At 39.5% G+C, this 22,898-nt stretch overlaps 1 protein-coding gene across 1 annotated transcript in view; it reads left to right on the top strand.

The window, feature by feature from the left end:
- Positions 1–448: 448 nt before the first annotated feature.
- LOC136864409 (uncharacterized) overlaps positions 449–22,898 on the top strand; it is a 139,999-nt gene continuing 117,549 nt past the window's right edge. Inside the window, exons 1-2 of the mRNA XM_067141368.2 lie at positions 449–568; positions 719–761. Coding sequence (XP_066997469.2) covers positions 449–568; positions 719–761 — 163 coding nt within the window. The remainder of the gene's footprint in view (positions 569–718; positions 762–22,898) is intronic.

Below are 22,898 nucleotides of genomic sequence, written 5' to 3'. Positions count from 1 at the left end.
TACAACTATCTACACGTTGTGAATGACCTCCAGCACCATCTAAAATTTCGGATGGGAACTACCTGAACCTAGCTGCAGATTGGTACCATAAAAGCCCAGTTAACTCTCACGTGGGTAGAAAAGCGCGGGAAATAAATGGCGGGAAAAAGGGCGGGAGTCGGCAAATGATTGTTGCACTTACCGCCATTTTCTGGGGGACGTGGTGGTTTTGAGTCGGGGAGTTGGAGGACGAAGTTTGAAGCATTCGTTCTAAGTTTACACGTACCGTACGTATATGTAGGACGAAAGGACCGTGTAAAGGAAGTACAAGGAAGGGTTCGAGTTCGTATTTTCTGGACCTAACGCCCTGGCAGTTCCATATTAGTACTCGAAGCCCTTGTGTGTTGTTGGTGTTGTTATAGTTATTATAATTGAATATTAATGGATTAGTTAATTCCTATTAAAAACCATGTGGATTAAAGGTTCATCGTTATATGTACATGCAGCATTATTGTTGGTCTGCGCTGCAGTTTCTCTTTCAGGATCAGAAAGAATACGGTGTTCCAAACAATGTACTTTAGTTGTTCCGGTAAGTTGACATGTATCCCTCTTTTTATATTACATTTATTAATATTTCTAGCAATGTGCCGTAGGGACTATGGTGTAAAATAGTTACGGTAAGTTAGTTCGTAAATAAAATTGCTGTACTTTCCTATACGGTACTTTTTCTGTGTTTCAGGTCGACGATAACGCTCATCATATAAGAAATATAAATGACGAAGGTGAGGATAAACATATATTATTCATTATCTTGTATTATTTATATTATTGTTCGTTTATTGCTTTTTAGTCAGGGTTGATATTTATTTTAAATGCAACTCACACACTACGCTATCTTCCACCAGATGCCCTCGTCGGAGGGTCTGCCTTACAAGGGCTGCACGAAACTAAAAATTGAGCAATTTAGGAATACTGAAGCTGTAAAAATAGTAATATGTAGGTCTACAAACTTCCAAAGTAGTTCGGCCTGCTACACGACAGTTCCATAGTGATAACAATGTCGTCAGTTGTTTAGTGCATTGGAATGGAGGTACGAGTCTTGTTTTCGTGGTGGTTTGGTAGCACGTTGTTGTTATTTCAACGTTGTTAGAGGTGTTCGTTCGTGTTTCCAAGTGATAACTGTATGAAAACGCACCAGGAAAAGATGTATTTTCAGCAATAGTAGGCCTATGTGCTAAATACTATAGCATTTTAATTTCAGCAGCCTGGTTTTAGGATGTATTGTTAGGTTAGGTGAACTCACTGAGCTATTATGAATTGTCTAAAGTACCGGTACTCTAAAGTTTATTATTTAATTATGATTATTATTATAATGCTTAGAGTATGCCCTTTTTTGCAAAATGGGAGGAACGTGTAGTGTGCCTGGATGTAGGCCTATACCGGTATCTAATTACCGTTCAAATAAGGAGGTGGCTATCTCAACATTTGCGTTTTCTAGCGATAAGGAGAAGCGACCTAAATGGATTCATGATATACACCGAGTTAATTTTTTGATTCCAGTAAATATGCCTTGGCCTGTATTAAACATTTTTCCGCGAATCACATTATTCGAGTTGACTGCAAAAATGCCAGACTTTTCCGTTTTAACTGTGCCTATGGTAAAGCCTAAATTAACCGATGATGCTGCGACATATATATTTCCTGGATAGCCGTCATATACGTCTCAACCAACCCCTGCCAAACGAAAATCGCCAGAAAGGAGAGATGATATTTTGCAGAATGACGAACTAACCTTCAAGAGTACCGGTACCGCACGGTATGTGCACAAATAAGTGTAATATACCGGTAATGGCATTTTAGAGACAGCAACAGTTTGCCTAGTGACCATTATACTATTTTTCAGATTGTTGTGGAGAGCTACACGTTAACTGAGACCTTGATACCTGATTCAAAGATGTTGTTAAACAGTAGAAGTCGTAGGGATGTTTCTTTCAATGTTTTGATAATGAAAGTTGAAGAACCTGGTAGGCCTAATTTCTGTGACAAGTGTAGGTGTGTGCAGTAGAGTTAATGAGTGTTGTGGCCTATATCTATCATATCATTGCAGATATTATTTCTAACTCTTATTCATAAATAATTAATACCACTATGTTCTCAAATAAGTGTAATATAATTACATTTTAGAGACAGCAACAGTTTGCCTACTGACCGTCATTCTACTTTTCAAATTGTGGAAAGCTACGTATTAACTCAGATCTTGATATCTGATTCAAAGATGCATTTTTAAACAGTGGAAATCGTAGGGATGTTTCTTTCAATGTTTTGATAATGAAAGTTGAAAAACCTGTGACAAGTGTGGGTACCGGTATGTGCTGCTGAGTTAATGAGTGTTGTGACCAAGATATGTCATAATTTGGGAAATACTTTTTTTAACAGTTATTCATAAGTAATTAACATAATCATGTGCTCAAACAAACATAAAAGAATGACATTGTTTTGAGAGAAAACAATTTGCCTAGTCAACATCAGCGTAGGGCCTACAGTCCAGGTGAGTACCCTTCAGTCAAACATTTTACCATGTGTAATATAAGTTATTACCTTGAGTGCATATATTTGTGTTCCCGTATGTGTTCTTTTGATAGTGTTTCTTCACTGTTATTCCGCACTGTCCTTGTAGATTGCATTATCTGCCTGGACTGCCAAACTGGTTGTTTTAATCAATCCTTATGCTTATTATTGCATTTCCTTTGTCACATTGTGAGAAAAAGTATCGTTTCAGCAATATAGGAATTGCACACGACGACGGAGACTGAGCACTATACGTGTGACATCACAACTATTAGTAGCAGGCCTCTATATACATATCAAGATGGCCGTGGTATACTTATTAATTAATACAATTGTTTTCTTATAAGAATAAAGTATTGGTTTCTTAGTTTGAATTATCCAAACTAATCTCGTCATTCTTCCTGTTTGGTAACTTGTTCTGTATATAACTTCTTGGCATATCATCTACAAGCCTTTGATGTAATTAATGGTCTTATTTGCCTCACTCTTCAGTAATATTTCCGCACTGTTCTTGTAGAGTGCATTATCTGCCTGGACTGCCGAAACTGGTTGTTTTTATCAATCCTGAGCATGTTTGCGTGGTTTGGAATCAGATGAGCTAGGAGTCTTGCTGCTTGGGCAACAGCAACACTGCAGAGAAAGATACAGGCCTAAAGATGATGCCTGCAGAATGGATGCATATTATTTTGTATGCGTCTATGAAAATGAAATCTCCTCTCGGTCTGTTGTTCCATATGGAGAAGGTTTGAAGTTAGTGTGTACAACCAGGAGAGGCTTATAGTGACCACGTCAAAACATCACTGAGTAGCTTTGCTGCAGTTACTGTACACTTTTATCTGAGGAATTAGCAAATGATCCAATAAGTTCCTCACAGTTACACTTTTCTGAGAAACATAATACCCTGTGTTCATTCTTTTTTTCTTTTAGTAACTAGCCTATAGGCCTACATAATTTTTGGATTCTCTTTGTAAACACATTACAAGTGTACAAGTTAGATCTGGTTTGCTACTCCCAGACAGAAATACTTTAGGTGGACAGACATATGCAAGTTATATTGGACCTCATATTTATAATACTTTATCAACCCCCGGCCAACGACCGTAGCCGTGTTGAAACTCCGGATCCCGTGAGATCTCCAAAGATTAGCAACATTGGGCATGGTCAGGATTTGGATGGGTTACCACGCGCTGTTGGTGGGGGTAAGGGAATGGAGGAGCAGAAAGGAACTGGCTACCCTACCTACTGTACATAAACTCTGGCTCAGGCACACCTCTGCAGAGGTTCAGACCTGCCTTTGGGCATAGAAGATACAGGCCCAAAGATGATGCCTGCAGAATGGATGGATGCAGATGGAACCCCTGGGATATAGCTGGTTCCTACAGGCAGATGTAAGAAGAACAATAAATTTTCATCTAAAATGATTTTGTATCACTCAGAATTAGTCCTTAGAATACATCTAAACAGAAATGAAAAATTGACAGAGAGGATTACACTCATTAATTTAAAAATAAATGTGTACTCATAAAATACTGTTCTAAATAGTGTCTGTTTAATACCGCCAACACCAGTTATTTACTCATTATACAGCATCTCTCATATAAATTCAGATCGATTGCATGATGTTTATACTCTGCGCTACGGCAGCTGCTTCAGCCGAGCATGTCGCACGCGGCTGCCCTGCTTTAAGTATGTATACAAGCTGCTGGAAGTGTCGTCCTTCCTGGGTTATGCAGGCATTGTATCTGGTAACCACATTCTGGCTGGTGCGAGAGAGTTCTGCCTCTAATATGTTTGATTTCATTCATAATGTTTTCTTTTAGTTCCTCCAATGTGTGAGGATTTGTTTGATATACTTTTTCTTTCAGTTTACCCCACTAGTAAAAATCATACACTGTTAGATCTGGAGAACGAGGGGGAAATAGACCAGCACTGATCACTATGTCTGCAAACGTTTCCGAGATTATAAGAAGGGAATCTTCTGCTGTATGGGCAGGAGTTGAATCTTGTTGAAACCACCCACGTAATTTTTCTTCTTCCATTAACTGATGGAAGAACGGAGTAAAAATGTTACCTTGGTACCTCTCTGCATAGCCCCAATTATTCTTCTTGCATTAACAGCACACCAGATACAATCTTCCTGTCATAATAAGGGACTTCATAACTGCCATTAGGATTTTCTGGACACCAATAGCGAGAGTTATGACTGTTCATACGACCATTAAGATGAAACCAGGACTTTTACATACGAAAATATGGTTTTGCGATAACTGTCTCACCATGTCAACAGCTGAGATTCAGACTGGCGACTCATGCTTGCCAGGTCGAACACGTGCAGGCTGCTTGCAGGGTCAAGAACTATGCACGCGCCTCCCATATTGGAGCTGCTGTAGTGCAGAGTACAAACACAGTGCGTTCGGTCTGGGTTTATATGAGAGAATCTGTATATGTAACTGTGTACTATAAAATAAGTTTAAGTAGTTTGTTGCCATTGTATTGTTAATTCATTCAAGCCCACACGCAAGCGTTGCGTATGTGGGATCCAGTGTTGTTTATTATTTTATTATTAGGTTAAAAATATACCCATAGCTGTGAATAAAATGTTTATTACTATTGTAGCAATTGAGGCTTTCATGGCCGGCATTACAAATCATGTCAGATTTTTCCGGGCTTGTAGGCCGTGGTCCAGTAGTGAGTGAATGTCCCGACGTTTCACCGAAGACTGCGTTCGGCATTGTCAAGGGTTCCGACTGACTTCGATAGCAGTGAAGCTCTCAGTGGTATGAAGTGCTGTTGTAATTCCACCTCATTATATAGTTCAGTATACGGCACGCTGCTCGCCTATTGGCTGCCATGGTGGGGGAGCGGTTGTTGATCGGCTGTTCTTCAGCCAGTGGTTGAAGCCTTAGGGAGCCTGATGTATATTGACCTGCCTTGGCAGAGACAGGCAGCTGATCACCTGTTGCGTTCTTCTGATCTGCCATGGCTATTGTGTCCTTCGGGATTTAGAGCTTTCATGACTGGAAACCAGGCTTTGTTTACCCATTCAGATTCCTCCTTATGGTTGAAGCTGTTGGTGTGCTTCAGGATTTCAACAGCTTCCCTCTGTAGCCGGGCGTGATAAGACACAGTAGTTAACAGTACTTCGCTGTCGCTGTACTGTATGTCATGGCCTGCTAGCAGTGACTGATGATCTATCTGTCTGTCCCAGCCGGCTATGTCTGTTATGCTCCTTCAGTCCTGTGGCGATGCTGCGTTTGGTAGTGCCTATGTATACTTGGCCGCAGCTGCACGGGATCTTGTAGACACCTGCTGTGGAGAGAGGATGGCGCTTGTCTTTGGCAGACCTAAGCAGTTCCTGGACTTTCTTCGTCGGCCTGTATATGGTTTTAACCCCATGGGACTCCAGTAGCCTCCCTATTCTGTCAGTTACTTTCTCAGTATACGGCAGAAAGGCTTTAGCTGCCGACCGCTCCTCTTCTTTCTTCTTGGTGGTTGGGCGTCTGGGATGGAGTGCTCGCTGGATATCTTTAGGGCTGTACCCATTAGTGAGTAGAGCCCTGTTGAGGTGGCTGAGTTCCTCAAGTGCTGAGGTTGACAAATTCTCTTAGAATTTGACTATTTTCACCATTTTGGTCCATATTGACTTATATAGCCTACAGGTCTTCAGCTTCTAACTGGATGTTATTCAGCTTTTCTATGAAGTGGCCTGAATCTTTGACATACGACAGGTCAGCTTTGACGTGGTCTCACTCTTCACTAAGGTACCTGTGAATGAGGCCCTGGACCATATCGCTCGGATTTTTCCCGAGGACATTATATCACCTTGTTCAACCACTGCCTTACGACAAGCTATTTCCTGTGGAATGGAAATTTCTATGAACAAGTGGACGGCGTCACCATGTGCAGTCTTCTGAGTCCGGTGATAGCAAATTTCTATATGGAAAAGTTCGAAGAAACAGCACTCGCGACCGCACCACTGAAACTTAAGGTGTGGCTGCGCTTTGTAGATGACACCTTTGTGATATGGAGCCACAGAAAGGAACAATTACAGCTGTTTCTACAGCATCTGAATAGTATTAACACCAATACTCAGTTTACTATAGAGACAGAAAACGAGGGAAAGCTCGCTTTCCTCAATGTTCTGGTAATGAAGACTGTGATTTAAACTTTGGGACACACAGTATACCGCAAGCCGACCCACACAGACCGCTATCTTCAGAAGACGTCCAACCACCACCCACGATAAAAATACAGAGTGATTAAGACGCTATTCAACCGTGCTAAGAGAATTTGTCAACCTCAGCACTTAAACGAGGAACTCAGCCATCTCAATAGGGCCCTACTCACTAACGGGTACAGCCCTAAAGATATCCAGTGAACACTCCATCCCAAACGTCCAACAACCAAGAAGAAAGAAGAGGAGCGGCCGGCAGCTAAAGTCTTTCTGCCGTATATTGAGAAAGTAACTGACTGAGTAGGGAGGCTACTGGAGTCCCATGGGGTTAAAACTATATGTAGGCCGATGAAGAAAGTCCAGGAACTACTTAGATTTGCCAAAGACAAGCGCCATCCTCTCTCCACAGCAGGTGTCTACAAGATCCCGCGCAGCTGCAGCCAGGTATACATAGGCACTACCAAACGCATCATCGCCACAGGACTGAAGGAGCATAACAGACATAGCCGGCTGGGACAGACAGATAGATCATCAGTCACTAAACACTCGCTGCTAGCAGGCCATGACATACAGTACAGCGACACCAAAGTACTGTTAACTACTGTGTCTTATCACGCCTGGCTACAGAGGGAAGCCATTGAAATCCTGAGGCACAACAACAGCTTCAACCATAAGGAAGAATCTGAACGGGTAAACAAAGTCTGGTTTCCAGTCATGAAAGCTCTAAATCCTGAAGGACACGATAACCGCAGCAGACCAGAAAAGAAAGCAACGGATGATCAGCTGCCTGTCTCCGCCAAGACAGGGCAATGTACACCGGGCTCCCTAACGCTTGGCTGAACAACAGCCAATCAGCGACTGCCCCCCCCCCTTCCACCACCACCATGGTGGCCAATAGGCGAGCAGCGTGCAGTATACTGCACTATATAATGAGGTGGAATTACAACAGCACTTCATTCCACTGAGAGCTTTGCTGCTATCGAAGTCAGTCGGAACCCTTGACAATTACATGTTATAAATCTCATTATTGGTCTGTATTGAAAATTTACAGTTCAAAAATAATAAAGGTGTTCACTAATCCACCTATTCAATACTTTATTTCCACTTAATGTGGTTACATAAACAATAACACTTATTTGGGACATGTTTCGCCCTTAATTTAGGGCATCTTCAGCCTAAAATAATCTTCAAAAGTACATATAATAATACAAATAGAAGCTAAAAGATTAGCTAGTTACTAAAATTTGGTACATACAATGTGAATATTGATACATTAATAAAAACGTGTTAATGGAACACTGTCAATGAAATGAAATGTCGTATGGGTTTTAGTGCCGGGATATCCCAGGATGGCTTCGGCTCGCCAGGTGCAGGTCTTTCTATTTGACTCCCGTAGGCGACCTGAGCGTCATGATGAGGATGAAGACTACACATACACCCAGTCCCCGTGCTGTAGGAATCGACCAATTAAGGTTAAAATCCCCGACCCGGCCAGGAATCGAACCCGGGACCTCCTGAACCAAAGGCCAGTATGCTGACCGTTCAGCCAACGATGATTATACTAAAACTATTTTGTCAGAGACTTAAACTTCCTCCATTAAAAATAGGCCTACATAGTTCTAATTAAAATCGTTCAAATAAAAATGTTTGTCATTTCACCAATGTGATAAAGCATATATTGCCAGCAAAATGAGGGCATAAACATAAGCACTAAAACATATGTCATGTACACAATATGTTCAAGGCTGCTATTAAAGTCGTAAGCATGAAGGTATTAAAACATTCAAAGGTAGATATACGTAAAGGCGAAACTGAAACATCAGTTGAATTATCGTAGAAGAAGTGGCCCTTTGTACAGGTAGGAAATATTGTCAGAGACCTTTGTTGAGAATGCCGGTAGATTATGGAAGAATGTTCATTGTTTGTAGTAAGTTGTTACTTGTTATCTACCATTGCGTTATTAACCGCCCTTCTGTTGGCTCTGAGTCTTGTATTGTAACACTACAAACACTGAACATTATTCCATTATTATGATTATGATAAAATACAACAAGTTTTCAGACATCGGCCAACACATGCAAGATTATAACCATAATTTCACCAATATCGAACAAGACATGGACATCCTCGTATTAGCAAACAAGGGCCCTTTACTCGACATAATGGAAAATTACTACATACACCTAGACCAATACTTTAACGCCAGTCACAATCTCAATGAAATCTTAGAGAAACCCAACATACTCTTCGATCTATTTATTACTTTCCTCAGAAACAATAATGCAGCCAACCAAAACTCAATCCTAAATTTTATCAAAGGTACTTTTCCAAGATAATTACCCTTTCTCCCGCACCCTTCAGCCCCTCCTTAAACCCTCTTCCCCTCCTAAACCACCTCCACTCTTCCTAAGCCATATATAATTTTATATATGTCATTTCACATTGCATTCTTCATTATAAGGACTTACTGTTTTCCATGATTATATAATTTTTACAACACTAAGCCCCCTTTTATACTTTTTTCCAAACCTCTTATGTATATTCCTTGTATATTTATTAGCTATTACTCACCTGTCCCATACTAACATCTCTTTTCATTTACCACATTCACTTGTTATTCCATAATAATCTTACTGTTAAAATTAACATGTTCTTAGGATTTCGTCAAGAGTGATCTTTGCTTTCATGTGGCTGATGATGACCCTTAGATGGGTCGAAACTAGTACCATGTAATTTTAAATATTGTGAATATATTTTGTATTGAATAGGTGGAAACCTTACTGTGTTGTTACTCATTTGTTACCTTCATGCTTGCGACTTTAATAGCGGCCTTGAACATATTGTGTAGGCTACATGACTTACGTTTTTGTGCTTATGTTTACGCCCTCATTTTGTTGGCAATATACGCTTTATCACATTGGTGAATTGACAAACATTTTTGTTTGAACGATTTTAATTAGAACTACGTAGGCCTATTTTTAATGGAGGAAGTTTTAGACTCGGACAAGATAGATTTAGTATGATCATTGACATTGTTCCATTAACATGTTTTTATTAATGTATCAATATTCACATTGTATGTACCAAACTTTAGTAACTAGCTAATCTTTTAGCTTCTATTTGTATTACTGTATGTACTTTTAAAGATTATTTTAGACTGAAGATGCCCTAAATTAAGGGCAAAACATGTCCCAAATAAGTGTTATTGTGTTTATGTAACCACTTTAAGTGGAAATAAAGTATTGAATAGGTGGATTAGTGAACCCCTTTGTTACCCTTGACAATGCCGAACGCAGTCTTCGATGAAACATCGGGACATTCACTCGCTCCTGGACCACGGCCTACAAGCCCGGAAAAAGCTGACATGGTTTATTACTATTATTTACATTGTCAGGAACAACATGTAAGCAGCACTTATTATTAACCAATAAGTTGTGGTATTGCTGTACAATCTTATCAGCATGACATTATACCTATTTATGAATCTCCACCGAGCTCAATAGCTGCAGTCGCTTAAATGCGGCCAGTATTCGGGAGATAGTAGGTTCGAACCCCACTGTCGGCAGCCCTGAAAATGGTTTTCCGTGGTTTCCCGTTTTCACACCAGGCAAATGCTGGGGCTGTACCTTAATTAAGGCCACGGCCGCTTCCTTCCCACTCCTAGCCCTTTCCTGTCCCATCGTCGCCATAAGACCTATCTGTGTTGGTGCGACAACCTGTTTTCTACAGTTTGGGTATTTGCATAATACTAATGTGGTCACTATGAAATTCTCATGGTAGATTAATCTTGGGTTACTCTGAGCTGAAAGTCACAGATATAGCTCATGGATTGCAGTTGTAACCCACACAACTTGTGTATTCATTTAACATTTACAAACTACGCCACCTTGCTTCACTCTTGAACATCTGGCATCTTCCTTCATTGATAATCTGCTGGAGTAAGTGTATCAGACAGTAGAGTGCTGGCTTTCTTAGCCCAAGTTAGCAGGTTTGATACCAGCATCTGCGGGTGTTAGTATAAGGGAAGATCTTCATTGAGGTAGTCACATAAATGGGATTGAAAATACAGGGTACACATCTGTGCACATGGTTGTGAAGGTGCTTAGGGGTTGTAGTAAGGATGTAAAGCAGGAGGCATATAAGTCTCTGTTAAGATTCCAACTAGAGTATGGCTCTAATGTATGGGACCCTCACCAGGATTACTTGATTCAAGAACTGGAAAATATTCAAAGAAAAGCAACTCAATTTGTTCTGGGCGATTTCCGACAAAAGAGTCATCATCATCATCATCCTAAACCATCTCCAGTTTCCCGGGTGTGGTATATGAGCCTCCTCCATCTCATCCTGTCCTTGTACCATTCTTCCTCCGACAAAAGAGTAGCGTTATAAAAATGTTGCAAAGTTTGGGCTGGGGAGACTTGGGAGAAAGGAGACGAGCTGCTCGACTAAGCAGTATGGTAACAAGTCTCAATATTGTTCCGTATTGAAGATGACCTTAGGCATAAAATATCAAGGATAATCTTAAGGAGCTGTCAGTGGAGAGATGGCGTGGAATGACATTAGTAGATGAATTTTGAGTGGTGTCTTTAAATATAGGAAAGATTACAATATGAAGAAGAAGTTGGAATTCAAGAGGACAAATTGGGGCAAATATTTGTTTATAGGAAGGGGAGTTAGGGACAGGAATAACTTACCAAGGGAGATGTTTAATAAATTTCCAATTGAGGCAGTGAGTGAGAGATTTTGTCAAAATTGAGTTATTGGTACCCTTGTGTAGGAGTTACATTCACCTTTAAGTGTGCAAAATATCAAAGACTTACGCAGGTCCTTCTGTTCTTTTTTAAATAACATATTTTCTGTGTATTACTCATCTCACGTTTATGCTGTGAGAGAGTGTGCTATGCCAAGCAGGTAGAAGCATTCAGTGTGTGCGCTATCTGTCGGCTATACGAGCTGGCCAATCGTTGCGCTTATTCTAAAACATGTGTTAGGTGTGTACAAAATGGTGGACGGTGAAGGAGAAGTAATAGTGAGTAGCTGTGAAAAACCTAAAAAATGAGTTAAAATGATAAGTGGAAAAGGAAAAGGGCTAAAGTGTGTTGAAACTTAGGGTTAGAGTACATTAGCGATAAAATGAATAAGGTTGTTCCTGCAAAGCAGCAGGGTGCTGGATATGAGTGTAGTGTGCGATCTGTGACTGTTAATGTTAGCTGGTGTGAATACCATGAACTTACGAAAGCTGAAAAAGATGACATATTCTGTGCATTCTATAAAACAGGTGATTATAATGCACAAAATGTGTTCCTATTTGGACTGATAAGTCAGCAAACTGCAGTGGAATTTACCCAAAGAGGAGAATTAATTAACAATTAAGTAGAAGACACGTATCTTTCTCATATTCTGTGAAAAATTCCCATGTACATCTAGTTAGGGTATGCAGAAAGGCATTTTGTGATGTGTTTGGAATATTCAGGAGATGTCTTTCTACAGCCAGAGGCGATAGAAAAGCTAATGTGCTGGAAGGAGGTGAATCTGAACGTGAAGGATCATCATCATGTAACAGCTCGATAGTATCACCTCATGTGGATCTCAGAGGTAAGCATGGTAATTACAAGCATAAGTTAAGTGACGAAGATGAGAAATCAGTAATGGACCATATTAAAGAAATTTCTCTTGTATGTAAGTCACTATTGCAGAAAGAAGGTTAAAAAAATTCATTCGATTTGTGAAATCAGTTGCAGAGATGTATAGGCTCTACAAAGAAGAAAGAGTTGATGCTGCTATGAAGAGTGTTAGTTGTGGCACATACAGGACTATGTTTAATACGAATGCCTCACATTGATACATGCAAAGTGTGTGATGAACGGCAAGCTAAAGAAGAAGATATCATACCTTTAGAGATACGGCTACTTCAAGTAAGGGCAACTGCAGCAAACAATCTTCTCTCTGCATTTCGATCTAAATACATCGAAGAAAACTGTGACTACTGCTTGATAACATATGATCTTCAAAAATACCAACAGGAGTGGTATTTTATCAAAGGCAACTACTCTGGGTGTACAATTTTGGTATTCATATATGCAACCAGGAAATTGCCTTCATGTGTATGTGGGCCAAAAACGTTGCTTCGTGAGGTGCTTCAGAGATTGCATCGTATCTATGGAAAGTGTTTAAGTGTACCTGAAAATACTTTGGGAAAGTGGAAGTTAAGATTCTTTTCTGACTCCTGTTCTGCACAGAATAAAAATAACATCCTGTATATGATTTATAATGCTCTTGTGACGACAGGAAAGTTTGACTGCATAAAACAATACTATGTTGTTCCTGGACACACCGTTTTGCCTTCAGACCATGATTTCGGTGTCGTCGAAAAGGTGATCAGGAAAATGGACTATGTATTCACACCAGAAGATTGATTTCGTCTCGTGGAACATTCAATAGTGAAGAATCCTTTTCATGTGATAGAAATGAAAAGTGAAGACTTAAAAAACTTCCACAGTGCCACATCGTGCTTCGTTAGAAACAAGAAAAGTAGGTCAGGTGTTAAAAAGCTACTTTGGAAGATTGTCATTCTCAGGATAGACTGTAATAAACCTGGTATATTACAGTACAAAACCAGCTTTTCTGAACTTTGTACGTGGGAGGGAGTGCAAGTATTATATACAGTACCTGGGAGGCCTCGCAGAGAGAAAACATAAGCACCACTGGAAACACTGAAGAGAATATTAACTAGATATAAACTAGAAAGTCTATATCCTGTAGGAAGAAGAATTAATAAAGCTAAATACAAGGACTTGATGTGTCTTCTGCCGTATATACCGCAGAATCACCATACCATATACCATGCATTGCAGCCAGATGACTCGAGCACAGCTGAAGTTGTCAAGGAAGACCTGGATATCTGAAGCTACTGAAATATTTTGTTTACTCTGGAATTAGTTCAATTTTGTAATTAACTGAAGTTCCAAATATTTGTTGTAAAGGACTAAAAGTTTTATAGTAACCAGGTAATGAAGGCAATTCTTGAGTAGGCACTTCCCCTCCCCCCCCCCCCCACCCCTCTCACTCTAACTTCGCTACTCAGTCACACCTTCTCACTAGTCCAGAACTCTTCTTACACCACACACTCAGCACGCCAAACAAGGTGAGTCTCATATTCTATCACCCTTGACCGCGACTCGATTTAGACTTCCATTTCACTAACTTAGTTTTTCTTTCCTCTCTTAAAGATTCACTACCCTGTTGAGCTGAGACTAATTCGAAGAGCAACCTTATTCAATCGCCCAACATCAGGTGTCCCGGCCTCGACAAAAATCTTTTTATTGGTTTGACTATATAACATCGGACCTGGACTTATGTGCCTGAAGTGAACAACAGAAGAGTGGACAATTTTACCATTTTATTTTTACCACATAGTTTTATCACCATATTCAGACTCTCATGTTCATAGCATCAGTTCAATTTTATGCATAATTTTTACCCATCAAACCACTATGTTTTATGTGTCACATCACATTATCATATTTTACTCAAGTTTCTCCTAGCTTTTATGACAAAGCATTTTACCATTTGTATTCAGCCATACAAGAGTTATTAATGTAAATCATTCATGACATGTACTTTGCCTATTTGTTGATCTTTGTAGCTGATGATGACGCAGTGAGCGTCGAAACCGGTCCTAATTATTCAATAAATATTATGTTGTGAACTTCTTATACAACACGTTTTGTATTGAAAAGGTTGAACCTTCTTTGATATTTCAATTGTAGGCACTGTTAGCGAACCTGTAGCTAGTAATGTGAGGTTATTTTGTTTGGTTGTGTGCAGGTGGAAAGGGCCTAAGGAGCCAGTTAAATGATGGAATTACACCCTGTAAATAATTTTCCTAAAGAGTTTGAAATGGTAAACAATAAATTATATGTTACTAGGAATGTTTTTCTCATTATTAGAGCAAACGCAAAACTCTAAATAACTCAGTTCCATCCAACTCTGGCATAGCCCACTCTCTCACTCACTGCTTCAATTTCTTTGAAATCATTTAAGAAAAGGCTAGGAAAACAACAGCTAAGGAATCTGCCACCTGTGCAACTGCCCTAAATGCAGATCAGAACTGATTGTAGCGTAAATTTCTACATCTCCAAAAATTGTAAAAGTAATACTGGAATAAAATAACATGTGAACATAACATACTTGGAAATTGCCTTCTCAGCATATGTTAACTTCTTTTAAATCTTTATGACAGAATGAAAATACTTCTCAATTGTACAGCTTTACAATCTCATTTGTTGTTCTTACTGTCCTTTAACTCTTCTTTGTTTTAAAGTGGTAGGGTTATGTGCTGATTTCTTTACATTTACTGCAATTTCCAGAGAATACGTTATTGATGTAACGAGGTTTCATATAGTTATGCAGCAAAAATGTTAAAATTTGCAGTGAAAAACATTTTCTATCAATTAGTAATGTGTATCATAAAAAATTAAATGTACACTTTAAATATTGCCAAAATAGTTTTTAAAAAATAACATAGGCTACACTACAATAAAATGCTCAAGTTTTTCAATGAAATTTAAAAATCTTGATTGCACTTAATCACAGCGTGATGCAATAAACACAAATTTGTGCCTATTTTCACTTAAAAGGTTTTTGTATTCCTGCACTGTCAGTTGTTCCTGTGCCTTAGAGCAAATACAGTAGAGACAATACATGACACTTACGGATTTCGCCTTGCTAAAATGGGAGACAATTCGACGGTGGCGCTCCTAGTGACTTGACCTGAACAAATCGCGCTAAATTCAAATATCAATGGAAATGTATATACGGAAATGGATAAATAAATTACATCTAGAAAGAAAGTGGTATTGAGATATTTTAACTTCGAAGTTGCTAAAGCAATTCTGGATAAATGAATGAAGAATTATTTAAAAGGTTATTATTCAAAGACTGAAATTAGACATATAAACAAGGTGTGAAATGGACTGCTGTGAAATGGCTTGATCTTTCATTTATGCATTACTTTTTTAGCTTTAGCATACCTGCCTGAAATCTTACGGTTGGATTTGTCTTTTTTCCTCATTTAAAAACATTGTATCATCACATTAAGACATTTGTCAATAAAAATATCGGCACATTCCTTACACATATGATGCAATGAATTAACATTTAATAGCTGGACAATTTTCCTCTTAACATGAAGCCTACTAACAGAAAGAAAATGTATAAAATCCCGGCTTTAATCTGAGAAGAAAGATAAAAGAAAGAAAAGTTTGAAAATGTTGTTGATAGTGATGCTTTGAGGAATATTTACGTACAATTAGAGTAAAAATGTAACATACCCTTGGCTGTATAGTCGAGGATTTTTAAAGTCGCTGGCCTGGAAATGATCTGAACAGATCTTATAATTCTTATACAAGCGTAACGTCCCTTCTTTCTTGTACACTTTATCCAAATCGCTTCTGTGACATTTCAAAACCCACAGATCACACCTACAACAACACATCGGTATTGAAGGTTAACTGCTGCACTATACAATAAAATATGCGTATTATATTTTAAGCCCGTTAAAACATGGGTCGAGCAGGTCAGAAGATTATGAAGTACTACAAAAATCTCTGTCACTGGAAGAATATATATGCAAACACAATATTACTTACATGTTCTTGTCACGAGGGAACTTGAAGAACGACCGCGCATTTTTCTCTACTTCGTAATTACTGCAGTCAAACACAGCACATACCTTTCCCCTCATGTTGGGAGGAGATATCAAGGAATGACACACGCTACTATTTAATTATGTCAACTCACTGAAAACGCATAAATAACACCAAAAATACACGTGCTTTTATGACAGAATCAGTACCGTTCAGGTCTATCCGCTAGAGTGAGCTCCAATAGCTGTCCCTCGATATCTCGCTCAGTGTCGTGTATTGTCTCTACTGTATTTGCTTAGAGTATACCAAAAATGTCTTCAAGATTGCAGAGGCTGGAGTTTTTTAACACTACGCTCTGCATTTTCTTATGTTCATTAGGGATCATTCTGTTCTTTCAAACAATTTTAGTACCATGTTAAAGGAATAGTCTTCTTTTATTTAGTTCCATGGTGGCTAAAGGCAAATTAGAAGGAATTAATGAATGCAAGTTTCTCTTGAATCCCATCTTTGCTCAACAATTCCTGTGCTTCTTTAATAAGAGCAGCTTCTTTGGAATCAGTCTTCAACTACCCATTTTATTGCTTCAAAATTATCAGCATAATAAGCAGCAGTTTTGAGTCATGTTCCGCATCTTGTATAAACTGGCGAAGCTGTAGGCATTATATTACCAACAGTTCAGAAAGAATTCTTGTGACTGTAGAAATCAAAACATTCACTTTAAGACAGGAAGCCCATACTGATTCAGCAATGTGCTACACATGTACATGTATCATTTTTGCATGTAATATCCCAAGACCTCCCATGGCTTTACACACACACACACACACACACACACTCTCTCTCTCTCTCTCTATATATATATATATAAATGGTGACCACAAGAATATGGTCGTAAAGAATGTGTAATGACCACAAAAGGCAAAGTACATCATCACCGAGTGAGTTGGCTGTACGGTTAGGTGTGTGCAGCTGTGAGCTTGCATTCGGGAGATAGTGGGTTCGGACCCCACTGTCAGCAACTCTGAATATGGTTTCCCATAGTATCCCATTTTCACACCAGGCAAATGCTGGAACTATATCTTAATTAAGGCCACGGCGGCTTCCTTCCTATCCCATTGTTGCCGTAAGACTTGTCTGTGTCGATGTGACCTAAAGCAACTTGTAACTATGAAAGATTAGAGAAGGGTCCACCTGTTCAATACCGTTAGCTTGTATATTGCCCTATATACCTGGGACTGGTTTTGACCCCATGTATATTGGGTCATCTTCACCCACATTCCATTTGGAAGACATATGCTCACATATAACCAGTCACAATTTACCATCCAAATTTAAAACAATGATGAAGTCCAAACAACACATCCAAACTTAAAACTAAAAGACACATCAAAACTTCTGTGGTTGGTGCCGAACTATGTTGTCACTCCTACAGCAACCAGACGTTCCTGAGCTGATATGGGAGTTGGCAGCCCCATCTGTCTAAATGAGCCACTTGATTTATAAATTATGTTTGTTCAATAGTAATATGGGTAATTATTTGTATGTAGCTTGAAGGGGAACATTCACAACTTGAGTAGGTATTCCTTTTCATCAGATGTAGTGATTTATTGTGTAATTTGGTTTGAAGTAAATGTTCCAATGTTCCTCGTAAGTTGTGTGCACTTGGTACGGACACCAACACCAGTTTTCTTTTACATACATACATTATCATTATAGACTGTTATGCCTTTCAGCATTCAGTCTGCAAGCCTCTGTGAATTTACTAAACGTCACTACAATCCTCTGTTTGCAACTAGTGCTGTGGTCTCATTCAGTTCTATACCTCTTATCTTTAAATCATTAGAAACTGAGTCTAACCATCGTCGTTTTGGGCTCCCTCTACTTTTCTTACCTTCCATAACAGAGTCCGTTATTCTCCTAGGAAACCCCTATCCTCTTCCATTCGCCTCACATGACCCCACCACCAAAGCCGGTTTATGCGTGCAGCTTCATCCATCCAGTTCATTGCTAAATTAGCCTTTATCTCCTCATTCCGAGTACCCTCCTGCCATTGTTTCCTCCTGTTTGTACCAGCAATCATTCTCGCTACTTTCATGTCTGTTACTTCTAACTTATGAATAAGATATCCTGAGTCCACCCAGCTTTCACTCCCGTAAAGCAAAGTTGGTCTGAAAACAGACCAATGTAAAGATAGTTTCGTCTGGGAGGTGACTTCCTTCTTACAGAATACTGTTGATAACAACTGTGAGCTCACTGCATTAGCTTTACTACACCTTTATTCAATCTCACTTACTATACTACCATCCTGGGAGAACACACAGCCTAAATACTTGAAATTATTGTCCTGTTCTAGCTTTGTATCACCAATCTGACATTCAAATCTGTTGAATTTCTTAGCTACTGACATCAGTGAAAGGCTAATTTTCATACCATACTCATTGCACCTATTTTCAAGTTCCAAGATATTTGACTGCAGGCTTTCGGCACAATCTGCCATTAGGACCAAGTCGTCAGTATAGGCCACCAGACTGCTTACTAAATTTCCACCTAACTCAATCCCTCCTTGCCATTTTATACCTTTCAGCAGACGATCCATGTAAACTACGTACAGCAAAGGTGAAAGATTACAGACTTGTCAAACCCCTGTAAGTACCCTGAACCAAGAACTCATTCTAACATCAATTGACACTGAAGCCCAATTGTCAACATAAATGACTTTGATTGATTTTAATAACCTACCGTTAATTCCATAGTCCTGCAGTATGGTGAACATCTTTTCCCTCGGTACCCTGTCATATGCTTCCTGTAGATCTACCAACATAAACACAACTGCCTATTCCTCTCGTAGCATTTTTCAATTACCTGGCACATACTGATAATCTGATCCTGACAGCCCCTCTGTGGTCTGAAACCACACTGGTTTTCGTCCAACTTCCTCTCAACTACTGATCGTACCTTCTCTTCCAAGATGTCAGTGAATACTTTGCCTGGTATACTAATCACTGAGGTACGTTGATAGTTGTTTAGTTGTTCCCTTGCTTATAGATAGGTGCAATTACTGCTTTTGTCCAATCTGAAGGTACCTTACCAATACTCCATGCTAATCTTACTATTCTATGAAGCCATTTCATCCCTGCCTTCCCACTATACTTCACCATTTCAGGTCTAATTTTTATCTTTTCCTGCTGCCTTATGACAATGGAGTTTATTTACCATCCTTTCCACCTCCTCAAGCATAATTTCATCAACATTATTTTCCTCCTCCCCATGAGCTGGGCTGTTTGCAACACCACCAGGATGATTTCCTTTTACATTGAGATGATATTCAAAATATTCCCTCCACCTCTCCAGTGATTCCCTGCGATGTATTATGAGTTCACCTGAATTACTCAAAACACTGTTTATTTCATATTTCCCTCCCTTCCTAAGATTCTTTATTACTGTCTAGAAAGGTTTCCCTGCTGCTTGACGTAGCCATTTGAGGTTATTACCAAAAATCTTCCCACGTCTTCTTTTTGTATTCAACAACTATTTGTTTCGCTCTCTTTCTTTCATCTACATACAAATCCCTGTCTGCCTTGGCCCTTGTTTGGAGCCATTTCTGATAAACCTTCTTTTTATGTTTACAAGGTGCTCTCACTTCATCATTCCACCAAGACGTTCGCCTTTCCCCATCTTTACAAACAGTTGTTCCTAGGCATTCCCTTGCTGTTTCCACTACAGCATCCCTGTATGCCACCCATTCTCTTTCTTTTTCCTGAACCTGCTTACTGTCTACTGTTTGAAACTTCTCACTAATCATATTCATGTATTTCCGTCTAATTTCCTCGTCCTGGAGATTTTCTACCCTTATTAGTTCACAGACAGATTTCACTTTCTCTACTCTAGGCCTAGACATACTTAGTTCACTATAGATCAGATAGTGGCCTGTATCATCGAAAATTCCCTGGAAAACTCGTACATTCCTAACAGATTTCCTAAATTCAAAATCGGTCTATTATTGATCTGGTACCCCTAGCCTCCCATGTGTAGTGGTGAATAGCCTTGTGCTTGAAGAATATGTTCGTAACTGCTAGACGCATACTAGCACAGAAGTCCAACAATTGCTTCCCATTTCCATTAGCTTCCATATCTTCCCCACATTTACCAATCACCCTTTCGTATCCTTCAGTTCTATTCCCAACCTCCACGAAGATTGCAATTATGGCAAAAAGAGATTTAATTAGCAATCGGGTGTAACCTGGGCAACGTCAGACATCATTACGAAATGTGCTGACGGCTGATCCTTTCAAACCAGAAACATCATCTTCACGGTCCTTTTCAGGACCACAGTTAACAATTATTTCTATTAACATTGAAGGTATATCTTCAACAAAAGAGGAACTGTTACAAAATCTATGCAGTCAACACAATTGCCACATACTGTGCATACAGGAGACACACAGAAGTAGTGAAATGCATAGACCAAAAATTAATGGAATACGTCTAGCTGTTGAACGGTCACACCTAAAGTACAGAAGTGCCATATTTGTCCGACCTGATATTCAGCTTCAGTCCACAGCCTTCACGGAGGAAAATGATATTGAAGTCCTCACTATAGAAGCAGGTAGCTGCACCATCTCCTCTCTGTATAAGCCACCTGGAGTTGAATTTACTGTTAGTAATCCTTCCAATTTTCAGAATCAACACACGAAAATAGTAATTGGGGATTTCAATTGCCATAGTAATGTGTGGGGTTATGAATACGAAGATGAGAGTGGTATAGCAGTGCAAGAATGGGCAGAAGCAAACTACCTAACTCTCATTCATGATGCTAAACTACCAGCTTCATTTAACAGTGGCAGAAGGAGACGAGGATATAACCCTGATCTGATTTTCAGCAGTAATAATATTAGCCAACAATGTGTAAAGTATGTCTGCAACCCAATACCTAACACGCAGCATAGACCAATAATGTGCCAGATTTATGCAGCAGTCAGACCACAGAGTGTTCCATTCCGAAGGAGGTATAACTTCTAAAAGGCAAACTGGTCAAAGTTTGCAGAGATGTTAGATGCTGAAGCGTCCATCATCCAGCCAACACCAGAGTGTTACGATACTTTTGCTGATGCCGTAAAGAAATGCTCCAGAAAGTCCATACCTAGAGGCTGTCGGACGTGGTATGTCCCTGGCCTTACCTCAGACCTTGTTGTCCAGCTTACGGAATATGCAACTTTGTTTGAAGAAAATCCCCTAGGAGAAAAGACAGTGGAAGTTGAGAACAATCTCATGTCATCATTGACAACATCAAAACGGAATCAGTGGATGAAAACTATTGAAAGTATAGATCTTACGAGAGATACCCATAAAGCCTGGAGATTATTGAAACATCTTAACAATGATCCAACGAAGACTACCCAACATTTTAATGTCACTGCAAATCAGATAGCACACCAACTGCTCTTAAATGGGAAAGCAACCAATAAAATCCGAAGGCCAAAAATACAGAGGAAGATTCAAGAAGAAAGAAGTGACCTCACTGTCCCCTTCACCATGTTGGAGTTGGACAAAGTCATCAAAGAATGTAAAAATGGAAAATCAGCAGGTCTAGATGACATTTGAGTAGAACAGATAAAGAAATTTGGGCCTAAAACTAAAGAATGGGTTCTGCAACTCTTCAATAGATGTGTGAGCAGAGGTCAGATACCAAAGACATGGCGAAAAAGTAGAGTAATTGCTTTGCTCAAAACTGGCAAGGAAGGAAATCATCCTAAAGACTTCAGACCTGTTACCCTTTTGTGTCATCTATATAAATTACTGGAAAGGATGATCCTAAATCGCATTCAACCCATGATTGACCCTCTCCTCATACCACAACAAGCTGGATTTCATCCGGGTAAGAGCTGCACTGAACAACTACTGAATCTTACACAATTCGTTGAGGATGGCTTTGAAAGACACAAGGTGACAGGTGTAGTCTTTGTAGATTTGACTGCAGCGTATGACACCGTCAACCATCAACTTCTGTTAGTTAAAGTCTACAATCTGACCAAGGATATTAAGATAACCAGATTTATCGCAACCCTTCTTCAGAACCGTAGGTTTTTTGTGGACTTCCAAGGACAGCGCAGTCGGTGGAGGACTCAAAGAAATGGTTTACCTCAAGGAAGTGTGCTGGCATCAATCCTCTTTAATATATACACGAATGACCAGCCGGTAGCTCCAAATAGCAGAAGTTTCTTGTATGCTGATGATCTTGCTCTGGCAACACAATGTACAGACTTTGAGACAGTGGAAAGGAATCTAACCATCGCCCTAGAAAGTTTGTCATCCTATTACAAGGCAAACCAGTTAAGGCCTAACCCTATGAAAACATAAGTTTGTGCCTTTCATCTGAAAAATAGGGAAGCTCATCGTAAGCTGCATATAGTGTGGTCAGGTGTTGAGTTACAATACTGTGAAACTCCAAAATACCTAGGAGTGACGCTTGATAGAGCTCTTACATTCAAGAAACATTGCATGAACACTAAACTTAAAGTTTCCACCAGGAA

This window comes from Anabrus simplex, chromosome 1 (assembly GCF_040414725.1).
Source record: "Anabrus simplex isolate iqAnaSimp1 chromosome 1, ASM4041472v1, whole genome shotgun sequence".
Taxonomy (NCBI): domain Eukaryota; kingdom Metazoa; phylum Arthropoda; class Insecta; order Orthoptera; family Tettigoniidae; genus Anabrus; species Anabrus simplex.
This window is presented reverse-complemented; position numbering and strand designations above follow the sequence as displayed.